Source organism: Macrobrachium rosenbergii, chromosome 13 (genome assembly GCF_040412425.1).
Source record: "Macrobrachium rosenbergii isolate ZJJX-2024 chromosome 13, ASM4041242v1, whole genome shotgun sequence".
Lineage (NCBI taxonomy): Eukaryota > Metazoa > Arthropoda > Malacostraca > Decapoda > Palaemonidae > Macrobrachium > Macrobrachium rosenbergii.
The window spans coordinates 10,039,130-10,064,129 of NC_089753.1; the positions used below are offsets into that span (position 1 = coordinate 10,039,130).

The 25,000-nt window shown below is 35.5% G+C and overlaps 1 protein-coding gene across 1 annotated transcript in view; it reads left to right on the top strand.

The window, feature by feature from the left end:
- LOC136844889 (tyrosine-protein phosphatase 10D-like) overlaps window positions 1-25,000 on the top strand; it is a 190,686-nt gene that overhangs the window by 38,230 nt on the left and 127,456 nt on the right. The window contains exons 2-4 of the mRNA XM_067114178.1: window positions 7,109-7,355; window positions 17,714-17,992; window positions 18,604-18,707. Coding sequence (XP_066970279.1) covers window positions 7,109-7,355; window positions 17,714-17,992; window positions 18,604-18,707 — 630 coding nt within the window. The remainder of the gene's footprint in view (window positions 1-7,108; window positions 7,356-17,713; window positions 17,993-18,603; window positions 18,708-25,000) is intronic.

Below are 25,000 nucleotides of genomic sequence, written 5' to 3' on the forward strand. Positions count from 1 at the left end.
TAATGAATTGGATATTAAACGATATATGTGGTTTAACATCTGTGAGTATACTTACATACATACATACATACACACATATACATGCATATATATACATATAGGCTATATACATACATACATACATATATATATCAATACATACACACACACACACACACACACACACATATATATATATATATATATATATATATATATATATATATATATATATATATATATATATATATATATATATATAAATTATTCTCGTGGCGGTAACATTCCGGTCGAAGGAGGGATTCTGTACTACAAAGGCATAATTTCAACCTGTGTAGAGTTTTTGACGGAAGGGTTTCATCAGGCTTTGGTGGTCTACCATTACCAGGTAGGCTCTCCCTTTACCTTGGGCATAAACAAGGTAAAGAGAATTCGTCTCTCTCTACCTTGAGCATAAAAAAAACATGGAAATGATGTAAAAGGATATTTCTTCCAGTGGAGTTGTAGTGTCTAGAGTTTTACGTGTAAGATTGGTGGTACATGCCCAGTGTGCTTGCGTGTGTGTGTGTGTGTGTGTGTGTGTGTGTGTAAGAGAGAGAGAGAGAGAGAGAGAGAGAGAGAGAGAGAGAGAGAGAGAGAGAGAGAGAGAAAATGTCTTTGTCTTATACGTTTCAGGCTTAGGTATTCTACTAATCATTATTCCCAAATTCGCTTTGGAAAGCAACGAATAGTTTGCTCTAATGCATCAAGGCCACCATGCCATATCCAATCAAGGACTTCAGTTGCTCACTCGTTGCATGCTTGTGTTACACAGCCAGGGTCTTGTAGCAGAGACGCAGAATTGACAGGTTGTGTTTTTGCGAGATTAGACATTTACGGAGAAAATATTGGGGTCGGGGCGGTGTGACCTCGGTCATAGAAGTCAGAGCCCCTTCCTGTAATAACCCTTATAATGTCAGAGTTTGCGTTTGTTTGTCTTTTCAATCTGACAGTTACTTGTAGAAATATACTAAATGACAATAATTTCTTTTATAATTCTCAGTGTGCTTGCTTCTACATGGTACTACCTAAGAGAGCTGTAACTTGCTAAGCAGTGTTGCTACTTCAATTTTTATATTCTCTGTGAAAATATCGAAATACCATCTTTAATCACTTTCTTTCTTTGTGCGGTGAACTGCGACAGGTGTCAGAATTGCTTATTCTTATTCAGAGGAATAGTCGCTGTTGTTTATCTGGTAAAGATATTTCTGTTTGAACATTTCGATTGTAATTTTCCTTGTCTTGTGCTGTGTGCAGTTCAGCCTAAGCTGGCCTTATGCTATCATGGACTCTTGTTCTGGGCAACCCGTAATTGCCTGGGCTATTTATTCAAATGATTGTCTTATCTTAAAGATATTTCCGTCTTCAGAGAAATGGTTGGTGCAGCTTGCCTGCAGATATTTCTTCTGAATAGTTAATTCAGATGTAATTTTTCTTGTCTGGATCTGCTTGGTCTTTTGACCCGATAATTCTCAAGAGATGTTTCTTTCAGCTTCAGTGAAATTGTTGGTAAAGTTTACCTGGTACAGAGATTTCTGTCCGAACATCTAAATTATCTGCAAGTTTTCTTGTCTTTGTCCTGCTGGGTATGTTGTTCAGATAACTCTTCCAGTTGAAAAGTCATTTATGTCCTCCTCTGTCATTGAAAGTTGATGGACAGCATGCTTCCACCTCTCTTGGGTGGACTTATTACGTGCTACCCTTGGCTCTTAGTACGTGCACAGAGGCTGTTCATTTAAGAGCCATTTGGTTTCCCTCTCTGCCTCAAGTTTTTGGAGTTCCTTTGGCATTCCAGAGTTAAGTGCCGGTCAGTTTTTTTTTCAACGGGAAGGTCTGACTTCATCAAAGGAAGTCACGGAGCATTGGTATGATTGAGGGTGTTGGGCCGGATTTTAGGTGTTTTGTTGAATCTCAGTTAAATTTTTGATTGAAATATATATATATATATATATATATATATATATATATATATATATATATATATATATATGTGTGTGTGTGTGTGTGTGTGTGTGTATGTGTGTGCGTGCGTGTGTGTGTGTGTGTGTGTGTGCGTGTACAATTCTTCACACTTTTGGATATGCTCGTCAGTCCAAAACCGGAGATCCAAATTAGCTCAGGCTTTGTAGTAATAACCGTATCCAGAAGGTGTGAAAATTCGCGTAGTTAAGAGGGCACTGCGGTTATTACAAATATATATGCAACTGGTAAAAAATGACCAGGAAATTCTATACACACACACATATATATATATATATATATATATATATATATATATATATATATATATTAACTTTATATATATATACAATTATTCTGTATATTATATATATATATATATATAGGATCATTATATGGATATTAACTTTATCACATACACAATTGTTCAAGAAAGCTTACTGGACTTTTTCTGGATGGTATCTCCATTTATTTGTACCAAGAAAATAGGTCTTTTACTGAATAAATATATTTGTGTATCCATGAATAGGTCCTTTACTATATATATATATATATTTGTGTATACATATATACATATATATATATATATATATATATATATATATATATATATATATATATATATATATATATATATATATATATATATATACTGTATATGCATTCTGAGTGTATGTGCTATAGAGAGAGAGAGAGAGAGAGAGAGAGAGAGAGAGAGAGAGAGAGAGAGAGAGAGATGCCAAGAACCCAACTATTGAAAACATGATTCAGCCCTGTAAGAATCGAGATTTCCTGGAAGGCGTAGGACCCTCAGTTTTAGGAATGAAAAATTAACAAGATGAGGAAGAAAAACTTGCACAGTTATCCAGAAGGCCACTTGCTTGGCTGGGGCCCAACGCTGACTTGATTAAGCGCCGTTTCTGCCTCTTTTGTTTTTCAAGTTTTCCTTTTTTACTTCTAGCTCTTGCGTGTCTTTACTTCCGTTCTGTTTTCGTTTTGCTGGTATGATTGTTGTTTTGGGCATCTCAACCCTGCTTTCTCTCTCTCTCTCTCCGGGACTGAGTATTTCGTGTTGCTCTCTCTCTCTCTCTCTCTCTCTCTCTCTCTCTCTCTCTCTCTCCTGTACTGAGTATTTCGTGTTGTTGCTCTCTCTCTCTCTCTCTCTCTCTCTCTCTCTCTCTCTCTCTCTCTCTCCATGCATGGATTCCCCATCGATAAAATTGGCCTCTTTCTTTGTTCTTGTATTTCTTTGTTGTTATTTCTTCATCTTTGTCTTCATCTCTCTCTCTCTCTCTCTCTCTCTCTCTCTCTCTCTCTCTCTCTCTCTCTCCCGTATAAAAGTAGTTCCTTGTTGGACTGAGCGCGTTTACTTTCTTGGCCCAGTTACATTTCTGAACCTCTCCTGACCGAGTACTGGCTGAGGTCATTGCTTACAGACCCTACTTTCACCTCTGCTCCCTTTACTCGCTTTTGCTAAATTTTGTATCTGTTTCACCTTCGTGTGGATACCCATGCGTGCCCCCGAGCAAAGTTTGTACTCGAGTTTGTCCAAAGTTTTTCTTTTTTATTATTACTATTGGGGTAAAAATCTCAACTACTGGGGCACAAGTAATGTTCTTTAACGTCAACAGTAATATATTTGATGGTAACAGTTGTAAACCTTTGTAAAAGTATATATAAAAGCTTTCGAACCCTTCCCTGTTGTTATCATTTTGATGATGCTGATCATTATTATTATTAATATTATTATTTTTTTATCATCATGTAGCTGCTATATCAAATTTCCTAAGGACATGTAAAGATTTTCTGCTGTCTTAGGTTTAGGCTATTTCCTCTTACATGTCTACACGCGCTCTAGCGGTCGTCTGTGAGAGTACAAAGTGAATGAATTGAGATACATGATGCACAGGTATATATAACTGGTTTACTGTTGGTGGGTGGGTAAATGGGCTGAATTTTGATTGGTCGCGGGTTCATGAAGAAATTTATTATTATTATTATTATTATTATTATTATTATTATTATTATTATTATTATTGTTATTGTTGTTGTTGTTGTTGTTGTTGTTGGTCTGACCTAGCAAAAGTGTAAATATTTTTCTCTATTTTAACAGAGAATTTTTATTTACATCGTAATTTCCATGACTTTCATACAAGTCAGAAATATAATCATGATTATCAGCCGAAGTACTAGTAGCAGACGTAGTAGCAAAAGTATTAGAAATAATGACATGACAAAAATGTTCATTGTATTGTGACTTGCCAAGAGGTGAATGGTGACTTGGCTGTATCGGAAATGTTTCTTGGCCTTGTTTGTCAGCTTATTTTAGACTGGTGTTCAGTTTTACTAGATATTCTCGTTTTTGCAATGAATATTGCCCTATTCATCCAGTTGGTTCGTGAATTACACAAGATTTCACTTGAGGGTCTTATAAATATTTTTTGCTGTTGATGTCTCTGCCAAGTAGGCTATGTTTTTTTTTTTATTCAGTTTATTTGTTAGCAGGAAATTCTATCAAAGGTTGGCCCCATGACTAGCAGTAAGTTATAAGATTTTGGGAGCGATGATAATGCAACTATGGGGGTATGGATTACTCACCTTGGCAAATGTTTGAGGTCTCCAAAAGTTCTCGGTTGTTACTTCAGTTTATGTCATTTTATTTATGGGCACCTTTTTGTCAGTACCATCGATTTATTTTCTAAACTATTTTGAAAGGTTGCTATCTTACATTTGCATTAAAATTATCTTTGTGTATTTCCATATTTCATTTTATTACTGATCTTATTAGTGCATCTAATTATACCAAAAAATTAACAAAGTTTTTATATATTTTTGTTGCCATATATATTTGCTTTAATGTTCACGCTTTCTGTGATGGTTGTTGGTTTGGAAGAAAGCCAGTCACAACCAGAATGTTCAGTCTTGCTGAGGCAATCAAGTTACGCACACCCCGTGAGCAGGAAAGCCCAGTGAAGCCATTCATTCACACTAATGCAGTTTAATAAAACAATCGATATAGGGAAATTAAACAGTGCTGTAGCATTTTTTCATGAAAGAAGACTTGCCCACGTCGAGTCAGGTGGTACTGTTTTTTCTGGATTATATTGGGGAGGGAGGGAGGGAGTCCGGAGGAAGATTAGCTTTATCGGTAGTGAATCTCAGAGAGACAGAGAGGAATCCAGAATCATAATATATATATATATATATATATATATATATATATATATATATATATATATATATATATATATATATATATATATATATAGAGAGAGAGAGAGAGAGAGAGAGAGAGAGAGAGAGAGAGAGAGAGAGATCAAATTCACAGACAACCTTATAAATGATTTCACCTCAGTGGGGCGAGGATTACGAGGTTCCTCACGTTTTGGTGAACACTGCCTGGTTTTTCTCGCAAGTTTACCATACCTGCAACCCGCAAGAGATGTCTAACAACTAGGCAACTAATTCACTGCTTAGGTCGACAGAGGTACACTGTATTGCTAGGGAACACGCCCATTTGTCCCTCCGCGTCCGGTTTGAGATTAGAATACTGGTCATGCAGTTGAAACTTGACACGCTGCCACCAAGGTACGAGGTCAGAGAGAGAGAGAGAGAGAGAGAGAGAGAGAGAGAAATGCAAAACCACAAGAACAGATTGATTGTTGATTATTTTATAGTCATCGACAGCCACAGAGATTCGGGAAGAAACCAACTTTAATAAGTATGGAAAATCAAATACTAAGATGCATGTGCAGTAAAAAAAAAAAAAGGTGCATTCAGATGCAAATAACGGAAAATAAATGTAAAACAGGAAATGACACACAAGGAAACTTAAAAATACAAGAAGAAAACTGATAACATCGAGAGTTTAGACAACCGTTACAAATCACTAAACAGAAAACGGTGATGTATGGCATAAAGAAAACGGAAACGGATGTTGAGTTGATTTGCAGTTCAAAAGGGAATATATTACGGCCACGAATATATCCGTGAAATCGAGACAGGAGTCGGGTAGGGGTTGACTGGGAGCCGCACTGTATATATCTATTATACGTATCACACACATATGCTTGTTAGGGCGCGTATATTAAATTACAGTTATATTAAATTGCAGTTACTAGATTGAGATATTACAGGGGGATTATTGTGCTAGGACTATTCTTTGTGCAGTATGTTGATTATTATTATATGAAATTATTTATTAGAAAGGTAAACGTAGTAAACAATAATGATACATAGGCCAATGTGAATCATTGTATATAGTAGCGTGATTACATATAGATATATATATAGTCTACTGGTCAGTTTTTACCGAATACGTATGTACTTGCAATGACGACAATATGTATATATATATATATATATATATATATATATATATATATATATATATATATATATATATATATATATATACACACATTATGATCATTGTGTGTGTGTGTGTGTCTGTGTGTGCTTTGGGGCGGGGGGGCGGGGGAGTGGGGCCGGGTGTGGTAGTTACTTGAGAAGTAGCCTAGTTAAGAATATATAATATATGAATCTGAGCAAAGGTACACAGAGTAGATGGCTATTGAAATTGAGATAACTTTTACATAATATTAATTTCGTCTGGTTAGCTATTTCCTCTTGATACTCTGGGGTTTTAGATATTCTGTTATTAACTGTTGTTGAAGAATCCTTTACAAACATCCTTATTACATAAATATTTGCATGATTTTTATGCTTTCGTTTATATTTTCAATTTTATAGTTTTGATTGTTCTTTAAAATTAGAGTTGAATACACACACACATATATATACTGTATATATATATATATATATAATACATGTTTGTGTGTGTGGGATTCCCATTTTAATTTATAATTTAACTCTTGTCTTAAATATTTTCAGTGTTTGCAGATTCGAGATTTTTTCATATATAGATAGGCAGCAGGTTGTATTGTGTTTTATTTGGTTTCAGTTCAAAATAACGGACAATTTTGCATTAATAATAACATGTATTTGATTATGGCCTACTTTGTTTCCTGACTCTGAAGGCTTTATAATATTCCAAAATCCTTACAATTCTTAATCGAGTGTACTTCTATAAAATACTTTATCTTCATTTTGTATTTTTTATATTTTGCAGGTTTTGGGCGCCGACGTCGTGATTCAAATCCCGCCCGAGCGAGTCCGGGACCAAGACGGTTACTACCGCCTTGATTACTGGCCTCCGCAGGGGAACCCCCCGCCGAATTCCACCTTCACCCCCGCGGAGGTGGTGCAGGGGATCCAGCTGACGAGGGCGCTGCCGGGGACCAAATACGATTTCCAGTTATATTATTCCAACGACACTATCAGCGATTACCCCAACTGGACGGCGTCCATTACAACAGGTATCATTCGGATGGCATTTGCATGATGTGTCGATTGGATAGGGGGAAAGGGTTGCTTGTTTATTTATTTTGCTGTATTTATTTATCTTGGCTAATTTTTTGTATGCATATTTATTTATTTGTTTGTTCACATAGATAACGATTTGTGTATTTGTTAATTTATCGTAGTTGCATGATGTATATATATACATATACATATATATAAATATATATATGTATATATATACATCATACAATTACGATAAATTAACAAGTACACAGATAATTATCTATATGAACAAACAATTAAATAAATATGTCTATATATACAGTATATACATATATATCAATAATATACCGTATATATATATATATATATATATATATATATATATATATATATATATATATATATATTTATTTATTTATTTATTTATTTATTTATTTACCTATTCATTTATTTCATCTGAGCTTAAACCAAAGGGTCTCACCAGTTTTCTCTGATTATGGCGTTGGAAAAGGGATGCATACCGTTTCAGAGTTTTATGTCCCTTTTATCAGGAACAAAGCCTCCCTGTTTTGTGATGGAAAGTAGTAATTCCTATCAACTACTAGTCAACAATATATGGTACTATTAATGCCGTAAATAATATAATAAATAGGCCCAGTATTAATCCCGTACATAATGATAGTGATCATTATCATAGCCTACTGACGCATTATCCAGTATATACCTGATTATAGTGATGAAGATCATTTCATTGATAGTACTGCTACTGACATAGGTCAGCCCTCTTTCAGACATAAGAATGCTATTCCATTTTTCCTCTATGAGGCTACCGCTTACAGTGATCCTTGAAACAAGCACTGTAGGTAGTGCTCTGTCGTTTACTTTTGAACCGTTCCCTTAAGTCCCGTCTCACTTAGTTGTAATCTATAATTTTTTTTTTATAATTTCATATCTATCTTAAGAGCAAATTCATCGGACCAGCCATATGAGAGTATGACAAATTATTTGGTTTATGTAGCCTGGCGTCACAACGACTGTGGTCATAGACGTCTGGCTAATGAGATTAGAAATGTGACTCTGTAGTCACATTGCTGTAAATTACTTTGTAGCATTAGTAAATGTAATAATGATAGCGAGAATTTTGATGATTTGTTGCTCAGTGGTACAAGTAAGATTATTATTATTATTATTATTATTATTATTATTATTATTATTATTATTATTATTATTATTATCAAAATCTACAAAAAATCAGGAAGATCCTTCAGAAAAATAAGAATAACTAGTGTACAGAGATAAACAAATGTAACAAATAAATATCCAAATATAGAAACAGCGAAGTAGTAAAAAAAAAAAAAAGGCAATTTCGTATGGGATCTTACAGTAATTTTAGGGCCACCTAAAATTGTGAACATTGTGGTCTAAGGCGTTATATAACGATATGAAGATGGCAGTCCGGTTAGGTAATCAGTTACGTAACGCTACGAAGAAGGTTCCACCTCAATTAGTCGAAACAGGAAATCGCAGGTGTTAATACAGTTAAATCTTATAAAGACCTGTCATGTGGTTATAGGATTTTTATGTCTTTTTCTCTGTCATATTTTGTTGTGTATTTATATCTCTCATTTTTATGAGGCTGAGTTATCTCGTTATTGATTTTGAATTCACGTGTAATTATTGTGTCATTATTTTTGGATTACCTTTGTTGCATTTTTGTCATAATGGTCTTTGTTTAGGTTGCTTTGCGTTCATAGAAGTATTTCAATAAAAAAAAAAATTCCTCTTTCATTACACTGAAGTCATTAATTCTGACACCGTACAGTTCGGTCCGTGTTGGTTTCCATCTACTGCCAAGCTTTGGAACTTTTCCTGGTATTGTTTTCCCAGGTTCTCAAAACCTTGCATCCTTCCAGAGGTCCACTTCTATCTTGTCTTTTTTAACCTTTTTTAAGGGCGTTGGTTTGTTCATTGTTCCATTCACCTCTGCATCCTTCATAATAAGTAAATACATAAATCAGATATAATACAATAAAATAAATAACTTAGGACGGCACATAAAATGAGATAAAACAAACATAAATTAGATAAGGTAAAATAAATCAATGATTAAATAGTGAAAAAGTTGACAAGTAAATCAAATTTAAAAGCATGAAGAAATAAAAGCAAGAAATGCCTCAGAGATTGGCATAAAGGTCAGTAGATATCGCGTTCCATTTAAAGGTTATCGTTGCCCCCAGCCAGTAAGGAGACAGAAAGATGAAAGCTGAAAACTTGACAGAGAGTAAAGAATGCTTCTTATGAAACTTGAGGTAATTTTGTAATTTACTGTTCCTGTTCATGTAATGTTGTATCATGCTGCAGCGCCAGACTTTTCAATCGCTCAGTTCTGGTTAGGTATAGTGGCATTTGACATTATAGTGTGTGCATGACCTAAGTCGTTCCATTCACTCTAGGCTTGATGACAGTATACAGTTTCTCTGCTCGGGAAATCATTCTATTCTCCCGAAGCAAATGACAGTCTGCCGTTATGAGATTTCAAAATGCATTTCAGTCAGTTAACTCAAATTATTATTATTCTTATTATTATACAGAAGATGAAACCTATTCATATGGAACAAGCCCACAGAGACCATTGACATGAAATTCAAGTGTCCAAAGAATATGGTGCTCATTAGAAAGAAGTAAGAGGAAGTAAAGTGAAATACATAAAGAAGAGATCCCACTTATCAAAAAGAAAAAAATAATAATAAATAGATAAATAGATAAAAAAAAAGTATGAAAATGCAAGAAGACTAGTATTAGGGTAGTAATGCATTGTATTTTCGCTTGAACTTCTGAAGTTCCAAATGCACGACATCCTCTGGGAGGCTGTTCCACGGTCAATGACAGTATTCGATTAAGCGACGTCAGAATATATTCCAGTCAGCTAAGGCTAAGAGGACATCACTTGACTGTGAGACGACAGAGTACATTGCAGTCGTAAGTTTAAATGACACTATACTTCTGTGATACCAGAAAGTTACAAGTAGCCTAATCAGCCTGTGGATGACAGTATTGCTACATCATAACACATGAGCTAATAAATCTAAATTAGTCATATCGTTTTGTAGGCGTTCAGTGGAAGGAAAAATATCAAATTTTGCCGCTTCAGAATACATTAGCGCCAGTCGAATCAAATGACAGCTTACTATTTTACAACCCAGACTATATTTCAGTCACTCAATGCATACAACAATATTCCATTTTGCCACTTCAAAATAGACTCAGGTTATTGCAAATGACAATATACCTTATTATCCCTTACAATGCTGGCTTTTATTTCTCGTAGTAAACTGTTAACCGCTTGCACCAGGCGGCTAAAGTTTATTGCATGTTTGATTAAAGCCTTTACACTATACCCTCCTCCTTTAACATACTGTATGTTTGAACCAGCGTGGCTGTATCAGTTCATTTTCTATTTCAGATGGTTAACTCATTTAAAACGAGTGATTGCATTACCTTCATCCGCCAGAGATGGTTATATACCATTTTGGATTGGCATTTTGTATTTCACTCAGTGACTGGAAATGACTGTATAGCGTGAGAAACTAGTTTTTAAATTGGGAATGACAAACTCTGCAAAGGAACAGAAATGATTAATCAGTCTTTGAAGTGGAAATGATCCGTTGGTGTGAGGTATTGAGTGACAGTCAAGTGATCCAAGGTCGAAATGAATCCTGCTCGTTGACTGTAGGCTATTTGGTTAAAGAATTCAGCAGTGTCCGAGAGAATTAAAAAGGCGAGGAAACTTGCAAACACATTTTCCCCTCGCCACCCTCCCCCCCGGTCGCGCAAGCGATATGTGCTACAATCACAGACGTTTCCCTGTACATAGACGTAAAGTCAGATATTGTTTACTGACGTATGGATATATACACACACACACATTCATTCATACATACATACGTACATACATACGTACATACCTATATGTGTATATATATAATACATATATACATACTTACAGACCTATATATATATATATATATATATATATATATATATGCATATATATGAAACTATGAAATATTTTCTTGTAAATCAGATATCCATTTAATGATAGGAGCCCTATTGGCGTTTTTATGGGCTCCTGTTATTAAGTATATATATATATATATATATATATATATATATATATATATATATATATATGTATATATATATATATATATATATATATATATATATATATATACATACATATATATATGTATATATATAGATATGTATGTATGTAAAAGAAAGAGAAAGCTAAGGAAAAGAAACACTATATTGAATAATAATCTACACTTTAAAAGAAAAGAATCATTGCTAAGCCAATTCAAAACTCCAAGATCACCGAAGCACTTCAACATCCCTAATGCGAAAATGAAAGTGATTTTCGAGCCATTTGAGATAGCGGCGATTGGAATATGAAAATGAAAGTGTTGTGAGGGTTGTTATGAGTGTCATTAGCCTTTAAAATCGACGTTATATCACTCGCTTTGCGTGGAGAAGGACTGCCTCCATTAATTATCCGTTTCCACCCTGATTCACTAATTGTTAGTTCTCCGTGTCTTTGCGTGTATTGCTCGTTATTATTCAGCCTGTTTCCCTTTCCACTTTTGCTTATTATTATTCTATAACAGTATTATTATTATTATTATTATTATTACAAGCTTGATGGCGCGCGCTACGCTGCGCTGGAACTCAGAGCTGCCCGTCATGTCTTCCCTTCCCTCCCGATCATCCTCGTTGGGCGAGTCGGTAGAGTTGTGGGCTAACACTCGCTAGGCCCGAGTTCGTGTCTCCGGCCGGCTAATGAAGAATTAGAGGAATTTATTTCTGGTGATAGAAATTCATTCCTCGCTATAATGTGGTTCGGTTTCCACAATAAGCTGTAGGTCCCGTTGCTAAGTAACCAATTGGTTCTTAGCCACGTAAAATAAGTCTAATCCTTTGGACCAGCCCTAGGAGAGCTGTCAATCAGCTCAGTGGTCTGGTAAAACTAAGATATAACTTAACTCCCGATCCCCTACCCACCCCGCCCCCAACTGGGGCGGACAAACAGGTTTCCAGGAGGAGGTTGGATGTGCCATGTCTCCCCTATCCTGCCGATCCCCTGCCTACCCCGCCCCACCCTGGGCGGACAAACAGGTTTGCAGGAGAAGTTTCCTTTTGGATGCAGTTTCGATGTTTCTCCCGGGAGTTTTTCTTCCTCCTCATCTTTCCCAGCCATCAGCCAGGTGTTTCCTCTTTAAGGTCTGTTAGCACAGCTCATCTCCGGCGTCCTCGGAGATTGAGGTCCGAAAACTAACCTGTGCTCGGTTTTATGAAGTTCTTATACTTACCTGCAAAGCGCAGTGAGCGCAACACTGAACCCCCTTTTTATATACTTTTATTTAAAATATTTTCGTATTTTTCCCAAGATTACATTTCAATGAAAATATTTTCATATTTTTCCCAAGTTAAAATTTCACTTCAAAATTTCAAAGATTTCTATTGGTCCTAGTTTTCAGACGCATTCCTCCACCACCTTCAGGTTCAAAACCCTCTGATGAGGCTCCTTCGCCTGCTTGGAATGTAAAGGAGTTTGTGGATCCTCAGCAAACCTTGTCTCGTATCTCCTGTTGGGTGCTCCTCATGTTTTCAGATATTGTCGGAGATGTGTAATCGTTTTGTCTGACAAGAGATTTGGTTTGTGATCATTTTTTTTAGGCGTACGCGCGTGTGTGTGCTTCGTTTTAGTTTACTGTAAAAGAAAAGTATTGAGATGGCTTTTTGTCTGTCCGTCCGCTCTCAGATCTTAAAAACTACTGAGGCCAGAGGGCTGCAAATTGGTATGTTGATCATCCACCCTCCAATCATACAAAATTGCATCCCTCTAGCCTCAGTAGTTTTTGGTTTAGGTTAAGGTTAGCTATGATCGTGCACTTGGCACCGGTATAGGTACCAACAACATAGGCCACCACTGGGCTGTGGCTGAAAGTTTCATGGGCCGCGGCTGAGAGTTTCATGGGCTGTGGCTGAGAGTTTCATACAGTATTATACGCTGTACAGAAAACTCGATTGCGCCGAAGAAGCTTCCCCGCATTTTTTACTTGTTTGTTTTTAGTCTCCCAAGCATTTACACAAATATCGAGATACCTTACAATTTAGTAACCATTAACGTCCAAAAATAAAGAGCGTGTAATTTTTAATTTTCTCCATATAACACCGTGAACCTTTAAACAGTATCTTTTACGTCTTTCATGATCTTAGCCTTGTAGCTCTTAGGTCTTATTGTAACCCATTGACATCTATACCTAATCTCTTTAGCCCACCTCAGTCCAACTGTCACGTGGCTTTACCACAAGGTTGTCTTCCTGTCTGTTCCTGGGACAATTCATCAGACCCCAAACAGAATGAACGAATGAATATCTCTATTGATCATTACTGCTCATGGTAATGAGTTAATAAACCCAAATTTGTATTTGTAATCCTTAATATCTATCAATTTTAGTAATATGTTAAGAATTTATGCTGCGGAGTAATTTTGTCTTAAATGTTCTGTAATTTCCTCCATCAATATAGTATCATTGTTTGTAGTTCCCTACCCCTAAAGTCGGGTGGGAACATTGTTTTTCCTCAGTATGTCCGTTAGTGTCTGTCAAACTTTGTGTAAAGGTAGACTATAATGCATACTTTTATTGCATGTTTGGCTGTTGTCTATCAGTATTATACGATAGTTGCATTGTTTTATTTACTTTGTTAAAATTAAAGAGGTTATTATTATTATTATTATTATTATTATTATTATTATTATTATTATTATTATTATTATTATTATTACTGGCGAAGAGATCCACAATGGTGTACGTGTGAATATATATTAAAAATATACACAAAACAAGACCTTTCGAGCACCTGCTCCAAATTCCTTCGCAATCTGACTAAAAACACTAAAGTAATCATAGAAGTAAAAAGTTTTAAACAAAATAAATAAATGAAAGTTTAAAACGTGTTGTTGAAAAAAGAAAACCGCTCGTAATATGTATATAATTTTAATATATGCTCACACTTACACCATTGTGGATTTCTTCACCTTTCTAGTGACTCATGCAATTTATTATTATTATTATTATTATTATTATTATTATTATTATTATTATTATTATTATTATTATTAATGTGAAAGTATTTCATGAATGATAAACATCATTGCTGGAACGTTTCAGTCATTTTGGCGCTACTGAGGTTGGAGTGAAATATTAAAATATTAACCAGCTCCAGAGTGCTAGGCAGTATATATATATATATATATATATATATATATATATATATATATATATATATATATATATATATATATATATATATATATATATACATGTATATTATGTAAAGTGACCGATGCGGATAAACCTGCCAAAAAAAATTCAAATGATTCAGTGAAGAAGAAAATCTGACAAACAAAAAGAAAGGGTTCTATTAAAAACTGTAATATCAAAGACATTTATATTCTGAGAAATTATTGTTTTGAAAATGGGGCAATAACTTTAAGAGCAAACATTTGCGGAGTTATTTGATTGGATGGCGTTAGTATAAAAAAAATGGCGTCCCATCTGCCATGGTCTTAGACGCCGATTTGATGAGTAGAATAATGTACCCAAATGCGAAAAAGAGAAAAAGAAAAAGAAGTAAAGCGAGAAGCAGATAAGCAAGAAGAGAGAACAGTATAGATGAAATTAAAAGTAAAGGTAAACCAGACAAGGAAATGTGCCTCTTGTGATAACGTGTGCATTTTATGTGTAATAATAATAATTAACAAAAGTAATGATAATTAATGGTAGCAATAGTAATAACAATTTAGTTTTAGATAGTAATAATAATAATAGTACTTGTCACCTGCAAAATGAAGGTAATTACGCATTAGCATAACTGTGATGAAGTCATACGCAGTACCTTATAGTTCATCATCAGTGATTCATTATATGTAGCTTATCACGCAGTTAGGAAGTACGGGAAATTATCGGTTCGTGTTAAATCGCAATATATTAAAGGCGACTCAAGCGTGGTTTACAGTCATTTGAAAGGTAATCGTTGAGGCTGAAAGTAAAAGTAACATAGTAGATATCGAGAATAAGGAATTCATTTTTGCTGTGTAGAAGTTTTTAAAAATCTCTAATTAGGTGAAGTAAATGTATCGATTTGTTTATTATTATTTTTTTCTGTCTCAGTCATCCTATTCGACTGGGTGGTATTTATAGTGTGGGGTTCCGGGTTGCATCCTGCCTCCTTGGGAGTCCATCACTTTTCGCACTACGTGCGCTGTTTTCTAATAGCACGCTCTTCTGCATGAGTCCTGGAGCTACTTCGGCTTCTAATTTTTCCAGGTTCCTTCTCAGGGATCTTGGGATCGTGCCTAGTGTTCCTATGATTGTGGGTACAATTCCCACTGGCGTGTCCCATATCCTTCTTATTTCGATTTTCAGGCCTTGATACTTATCAATGTTTTCTCTTGCTTTCTCATCTACTCTGGTATCCCATGGTACTGCGAAATCAGTGAGCGGTACTTATTATTATTATTATTATTATTATTATTATTATTATTATTATTATTATATACTTCGAATCCGTTTAGACTCGTTGCAGTGTTATATTTATTATCATTCCATTTAGACTCACTGCAGTGTTATTTTTATTCTCATTATTATAATTTGATTCTCGTAATTGTAATTATAAAAAAAATTTAGTGTAGCTCAGTTTGTGTCATGTTGAAGCACTTTTTACCTCGTGAAAGCGAGTAATTCCTATGCGTCTATTTGTCCCGCTAGTTCTGAGTAGCTTGGCGCTTTTGTAATTATCAATAACTGTGGAAGTAATTTATCTCCTATTATTATTCACCACATCCATAAATTTTGATATATTATCTATATTATTATTTGCCGTGTGTTTTATTGTGGAGCTTCTGGTTTTCGTAATTAATTTGATATTTATATTTTATTTTATTATTATTATTATTATTATTATTATTATTATTATTATTATTATTATTATTCAGAAGATGAAACCTATTCATATGGGACAAGCCCACCACAGGGGCGATTGACTTGAAATTCCAGCTTCCAAAGAATATGTTGTTCATTAGGAAGAAGTAAAAGGAGGTAGAGGGAAATACATAAAGAAGAGATCCCACTTATTAAAAAAGAAAAAATAAATAAATGGACAAAAATGTATTAAAATGCAAGAGAATAATATAAGGGTAGTAATGCATTGCATCTTCGCTTGAACTTCTGGGGTTCAGTTCCCGTTGCACGACATCCTCTGGGAGACTGTTCCACAGGCCAACGGTGTGAGGGATAAAGGACCTCTGGAACTGAGAAGGTACAAGTTTAAGAGAAAGAAAAGTAATGAAGACAGAATAATCACCAGTGAATGAAATAATGCTAGATGGAGAAAGGCTCATTGATGTTGAATTTCCCAAGTATTTAGGGACACTGACATCCAGTGCATATCCTGTTGAATGAGATTTAATGAAAGGCTAAATAAAGGGCCACTCATATTATGACAGACTGAATAAGATTTGGACATCAGATATATTGGAATTTCATATGAAATTAAGATTAAGTTTAGTACGATCTGCGTTGCTATGCGGACGCGAAACATGGTTTAACAATGAACCTACATCCAAAAGATTTTGTGCATCGAGAATAAAGCTGTAGTAAGAATATTAAAAGTCAGATGGCAGTAAGTGATGATACCATGAAGGTGGTAACGAAAGGTCCATACGTAGATGACTTTACGGGCTGCCCTAGAGCAAGAGCCCGTGCCAGCACAATGCTGGCCTAATCTAGAACGAACCCCTGGGAAAACAGTACGCCATGCCGTCAGCTGGGCTCTTGTGGGCACCAGAAAAGTTAGAAGATCCCATACCCACTTGGATGAAAGCTATGAGACAGGAACCTGGAGATGAGTGGCGATTTTTGGAAGATGAAGTACAGGAAAGACATTAGTGGCTGAAATTTACAGAGGCCCTTTATTTTTCATGCGGTTACTGCTTTTGTAGATATTATTATTATTATTATTATTATTATTATTATTATTATTATTATTATTTTGGAAGAAAACACTTTTTGAGTCATACTTCATTGAAAAGAATGGCAGTTTGTACGGCGTTGAGCTTATACTGTGCCTTGTACTGAGCCAAGATGAGACGGCGCAGTATTATTATTATTATTATTATTATATTATTGTTATTGTTATTATATTTGTTATCTTCAGCATTATTATTGTTATATTTATCTGCTTTTATCATTATTAGGAACATTACTTTTGGTGAAACCAATCCGTGTCTCTTTCGCCATTGCAGTTCCGCCGCCCCCGAGCAACCTGACGATCCAGGTGCGGAGCGGGCGGGTGGCCCACGTGTCGTGGGACCCTCCTCGGACGGGCGGTTACTCTGACTTCAAGCTCAAGGTCATCCCGATCTCCGAGTCCGAGAACAGCATCACCAACTTTCCCATCAAGGAGAACCAGCTGCCCTTCGCCCTCAAGAAACTGACGCCGGGGGCGTCCTACGAACTGCAGCTCTACACCGTCTACGAGACCAAAGAGAGTGACGCCTACATCTCGTCCAATTTCACCACCAGTAAGTGCTCTGTGATTATCGATTTTTTCTTTATTTTTTATATATATATATATATATATATATATATATATATATATATATATATATATATATATATATATATATATATAGTATATATATATACATACATACATAATATGTATATATGTATATATATACACTATATATATATACATACATACATAATAATATATATATATATATATATATATATATATATATATATATATATATATATATATAATTATATATATACATAATATAAATATATATACAGTATATATATATATATTTATATGTATATATACGCTATGTATTTATATATATGTATATACGGTATGTATATGTGTGTTTTTCTTTCTTTTCTTTTTTGAGCTGGCGTAAATATTCGCAACCGATATCTGTGGAAAGCCATTTTTTTTTTTCATTATTCTGTTTTACATGTTTTTTCACTTCATTGCCCTTCACAGACCTGTTAACAGACATGATTTGAATGACTTTGAAATCATGATTCTCATTAGAATTCATGGCAATGATAATACCTTCCCAATTTCAGTATGATTTTATAGTAAGGTGCAGACCCTGTTTATATTGATCTTTCTCGCCTTCAGGACCGAACGCGCCTGGCAGGTTTATCGTATGGTACAGGAATGAAACAACAATGCTGGTGTTGTGGCAGCCACCTTACCCAGCCGGAATCTACTCTCATTACAAAGTAAGTTGACGCGACGTGTTTCTTTGTTGGCAAGTCATTGGTTATGTGTTTGTTTTGCCATCACTGTTATGATTTTCAATATTTTGGGAATTTTTTTCGGTAATTATACATCCACTCTGATACCATAAGATGCCCTCCAGATCCATTATTTTTAATATTTTGAAAATTTCACCCGTCATACATTCACTAATATCAATACCTAAAGATTTCTGCACCTTTGCTATCCTCGTTCTCTTACCTTCATTTATGCAAAATCACCAAATCACTCGTCGTCTGTCAAATCAGAAGATTTTCTGCGGTTTATTTTGGCATTCTGATATGTATTAACACTGACTTATTTGACAGAATATATTGTCAGTATTTGTCTTAGAATATTACTGCTTTGGTTGGCGTTCGTTTGTTTGACGCCGTGCGCAAACGTGGTTGTGGTTTTTGGGTTTGCAAGAATATTTTATCCGTAAATCTTAACTGAATTTGGGAGTCGCTTTTGCTTTACGACAAATATTTAGTTATATTTGAGTTTATATATTTATTGATTTCTAACGATTCGCTATAAAGATTACTATTATTACGAGCTTGATTTCGTGCGCTACGCTGCCCTGGAACCCGGCGCTGCCCGTCATGTCACCCCTACCTCCCGATCCCTTACCTACCCCGCCCCCACCCGGAGCAGACAAAAAAGTTTGCAGGAGGGTGGATGCGTCATGTCTCCCCTACCCTCCCGATCCCCTCCCTACCCCGCCTCCACCCGGGGCGGACAAACTGGTCTGCAGGAGGAAGGTGGATGTCATATCTCCCCTACCCTTCCGATACCCTGGGCCTGATCCGCTCGGATTTTATTATTATTATTATTATTATTATTATTATTATTATTATTATTATTATTATGCAATACATTACTACCCTAGTACTGTTCTCATTGCATTTTAATACATTTTTATCCATTTATCAATGTATTAATTGATTTTTTCTTTTTTAATAAGTGAGAGGTCTCCTTTCCGTAATTCCCTTTACCTCCTCTTACTCCTTCCTAATGAACACCATATTCTTTGGAACCTTGAATTTCAAGTCAGTGGTCCCTTTGGGCCTGTTCTATAATAATAATAATAATAATAATAATAATAATAATAATAATAATAATAATTAAAAAATACTCATAGTAGCAGGAGTCTTGAAGTGGAGAACATAATCTAAAGATAAATTTGTAGAGAGAGCTTTTGGGATCTGTTCGATTCCCGTTTTCAATTTGAAAAGGGGAATCGAACAGATTCCCGAAAGCTCTCAGTACGGATATCTCTTTAAATATATGTACATATACATAACTGTGGATTTGTTTCTCTAGTGATAACGATAATGATAATGATATCGGTCTATGTATGTATGGCAGAGTTCATATAAATTCCATAACCGCCGCCACCTGCATAAGTGGCAATGATTCCTGTTAATTTACCGTCTGACACATCTAATTGAAATGGTGGATGTTTGTCGACTCCACATTTTGCCGATTTAGCCAATCTATCTCATGACCGCGACGTAATCGCCCTGACAGACATGTTTCATTCACGTTATCGGCCCGTAATGACATTTATGGGCGCTTGGCAAATGTTTTTATCTGTTCCCATAAATATACAGAGATATGCTCGCACGCACTGTAGGTTTGTAAGATATGTTATTGCTGTGGTCGTTGTTGTTGTTGTTGTTGTTGGTTATGTTGTTGCTGTGTTTGATGCTGTAGGTAAGTTGTTGATAATGTTCTTTATAATTGGTGGATTGGTTACAGTTAGGGTAGATGTGTATGTCGTATATAATGACGTATGGGAGTAAATTATGCTCAAGATAAAGTTATTTCGATATTAATGGTTTCTCTCTCTCTCTCTCTCTCTCTCTCTCTCTCTCTCTCTCTCTGTATATATATATATATATATATATATATATATATATATATATATATATATATATATATATATATATATATATATATATATATATATATATATATATAATAAATGTATATATGTCTATGAATGTTTATACATATCTATCTATCTATCTATATATATATATATATATATATATATATATATATATATATATATATATATATATATATATATATATACCCTGCCGAGTTTTTCTTGTACTTTGAGAGTATGACTGTCATTCCTATTAATTTTTTGGAATTTTGACTTAGCCTTCACCCTCGTGTTTGCTTGATCTTTGCTGCATTGTGTGTAAATGATTTGCAGTTATCATTTTCTTTTGTTTGTTGTTTACTTCCAAGTGAATCTTCAATTTTTGTTGCAAGTCATGGACATTAATTTTCATTTTCTTTGCATACGTTTAAAATCTTACCATGTGCATTTCAAATTTTACTTTTATTTTTTTATATTTGATTTTATTTTTTATATATTTGCGTTCAAGCCGTCTGAGGCCTTGTATAACGCTCTTTGATTGTTTATTTCTTTCCTGCTGATGCATAGTAAACATTTATTCCGAGAGCTTCTTTATATGTAGTTTTGTGGTTTGCCTTCTTTCTTACGCCTTATGTATATTTTGTGCTTAAGAATTACTCTGCTGTTGCTTCTTTTGCGAAATGTTTATATACATATACATATATATATATATATATATATATATATATATATATATATATATATATATATATATATATATATACACACACACACACACACATATATATATATATATATATATATATATATATATATATATATGTATATATATATATATTCGAGTTGGTTTTGTTCCGGATTTCTTCTTAGTAATTGCTTTTAGTTATTTAATTTCCATTCTCTCTCTCTCTCTCTCTCTCTCTCTCTCTCTCTCTCTCTCTCTCTCTCTCTCTCTCTCTCTCTCTCTCTCAATCTTAATTCGTAGTTTCTTTCCTCGACCTTAGCATATATTTCTTTCCAGACACGCTTACTTCTTGCGTTAACCTGGACTCTCTCTCTCTCTCTCTCTCTTAATTCTTAGTTTCGCTCCTCGACCTTACCATTTATACTCGTATCTTTCTTCCTAGACACACAAATCCTTCTTGCGTTCACCTGGACATCGATTTCTTGTTTCCTTGACGTAAATATTATTTTTACGGGACCACCTTTGTGGTCTCGAACGATATTAATAGCTCCCTTTCGTCATCATGTTAAGGCAAAGGTGATTCCTGGAGGTTGTTAGTGTAAACATTTACTCTGAGGCGACGCGTTCGCCTGAGGTTAATGTCATCTCTCGGTTTTAAGTGTTGACACGCCGGCGAGGCTTGTGTGTATTTTCTTTTAGAACTTTGGAGGCCAGTGCTAGGGGCACCCTGATGCCCTTTTGTAGCCCAGGCACGAAAATAACTATGCGAAGGAAATGAAGGGGGAGAATTAGATGGTACTTAATACGGAGGAATAAATTGACCTCTGTACCTCTTAATCCCGTAGGGGGTTAGTGCCGTCAGTGCACATCACGCGCGGTGCACTGTAGGCATTACTTACGGTTCTTTGCAGCGTCCCCTCGGCCCATAGCTGCAACCTTTTTCATTCCTTTTGCTGTACCTCCATTCATATTCTCTCTTTCATCTTACTTTCCACCTTCTCCTAACAACTATTTCGTAGTGCAGCTGCGAGGTTTTCCTCCTGTTACTGCTTTGTAACCTTTCTCTCAATTTTCGTTTCAGCGATGAATGACCTCATAGGTCCCAGCGATTGGCCTCCGACCTAAATTGTATATATACTCTGTACCTCTTAAAGATTGAAAGGTTATAGAGTCAGGAAACACAGGCGCAGTAAGAGAATTCCAAAGCTTGGCTGTAGAAAAAGAAAATATCCCTGAGCTGTGTCATCATGAGAGGATTTGAAAATGTTAAATCTTGTCTGTCAGTTACCCTGGCAGTCGCTGCGCCAGATAAATCGTTATCGATCAGTTGCCATTTCTTACCCAGTGTACTTGGCAAAATATTTGCCTTTACTTTCTTGTTTTTGATATTAAGCAAGCATGATTTATTATGTATGAAACTATTTTAGATATGCCAAAAGACTCGACTGCACAATATATTTTTTAGCAGCGATTGTTATAAGCAGTTTATAACCGACAACTATAGTATAATTGGAAACAGTACTACCGACTCGTCATTGCACAAGGTGCTAGGATATCTTAGAAGCATGCATCTTGTTCATAGTACCAACGTCTAAGATACATGCTTCACTACGTCTTTTTCTTCATAAAAATGTTTTTGATTGATAAAAGTCATTAAGACGTAAATGAAATTGTAAAAACAAAAAGACACAGCTGACTCGGCCAGAACGCAAAATATTCCTTTCTAGTCCGAATGTTGCATACTTGTCATTGTCTTCCTTTTATTCTTGTCTCAGTAATAGCCTCCCTTACATTGCTTGCTTCATGAAAGTAAGTGGAAATCGCGTCATAAGAGTAAAGTGGGTTAGGCCTAAAGTGCATTAGGCCGGGAGGGTAATGTTACAGTAGCTCTCTAAAATTCTGGCGGGAGAACATTAGAGAACACTGTTAACAAAACCGGGCCGTATTATACGGAAACAGTTGTGTAATGATGTAAAACATGTTGCAAAAAGAGTTAATGAGAATTAAGAATTATGTAATTTATGTGCTTATTCTTTGTGAGCCAAATAAGACTAAGCATGTAAAATGCGGTTTCATGATTTCAGCTTTCTCAGTGGTGCTAAAAGGAGCAACTCATTTCTGACGGTTTTTGAAATACACTTCTCCCTTTCATCACATTTAACAATTTATTGACTACAAACCCAGAAATCGTACAACCATCGTAGGACTGTGACTTCGGGCATCGGTCTATTTCGTTGCCACTTGATGAACACTGAGTGGCAAGGCTAGTGCGAGGTCAAATCAGCATAGGTCTATGTACAAGAATGCATTTCCCCTTCTCTGTTACTATACATAGCGAAGCTTGTCACAACTAACGTGTACTTGTTAATCCAAATAAAGGAAATTAAAAAATCTATAAATTGGAGGCGCAAGTAGAGATAAATGTTTTTGCTACAGTGTGCCGATTTTACCTTAGACCGAGTAACTATATTGAACTTTTCGATGAGTACTAACCTATAGAAGGGTAGGATATCCTATTCGATCATGCAAATTTTATATGAGAGGTTATGAATTTCGTTGATTAATCAGTAGTTCAAAAAAAAGTCGAGGCATGGTCCTGTATTGCGATGCTTTAAAACAATGGGATCATCATCATCATCATCTCTCTCTCTCTCTCTCTCTCTCTCTCTCTCTCTCTCTCTCTCTCTCTCCATTCTTTTGTTTTTTCTCTCTCGCCTCTAGCATAAAATCGTTGTTGTTATTCTCCGTCATGTCCTTCCCCCAGCATTTTTGTCTCATCCTCTGTCTGCGGGCGAGTACATCCCACAGTGTTGCCATGACCACCTGCCAGTGAATGGTAATTTCTCGGTGACAGATGAGTTGAAACAGAGTATAATTAGTGATAGACCATGAAATGACAACTGTTACAATGTAATGACGTAATGACATACCGTATGTAGATATCCTGTTCCTCTCTCGCCAGTCCAGAAGTCTCTGGGTCAGTTCCCATGCGGGCTGGAAGTCTTTTGGTTCGTTCCGCTAAATGCAAGTAAATCTCTGCTGACCTGGACAGTGATTTGTGTACTTGGAAGGTAGTTGAATGTAGTGGGCCGCAATCAAGCGTGTGAAAGGTAGTCTCATTCCAAAAGGTTTGATGAGACTGGAGCCACCTCCTTCGAGAAGGTGAAAAGGAGTATATGTATACAAATATACACACATATACATATATATACATATGTACATAAAATAAATGTATATAACATATATACTGTATATATATGTGTGTGTGTGTGTCCTTGAATGTATGTGTAGGAAACATCTTATGAAATATTTCATCCTCATGGTATGGGGGATGACCTCGTTGAGGCCCTCCCGTTTTGATATTATACATTTTGACGGAGCAATTGATACTCAAGTCTAGTGCCTTTTTTCTCTTTCTCTCCACTGTAACTGCGACCCACAGCTGTCGACTGACGTTAGGTACATAATTCACTGCTTAGGTCAACAAAGGCATATAGTGTACCGTATGGAATGCGCCCATTCGTCCCTCCTCCACAGGTTCGAGAAGCGAACTCGGGTCCTTCAGCTTAAGTGCTTGGCGCGTTTACCACCGAACCACATAGCTACTTAATCTATTCATTAGTGATAAACTTTGCTTGGTTTTGGCATGGAAATTTAAAAATTGAGGAGCTGATTGATGATAACAATGCATGACT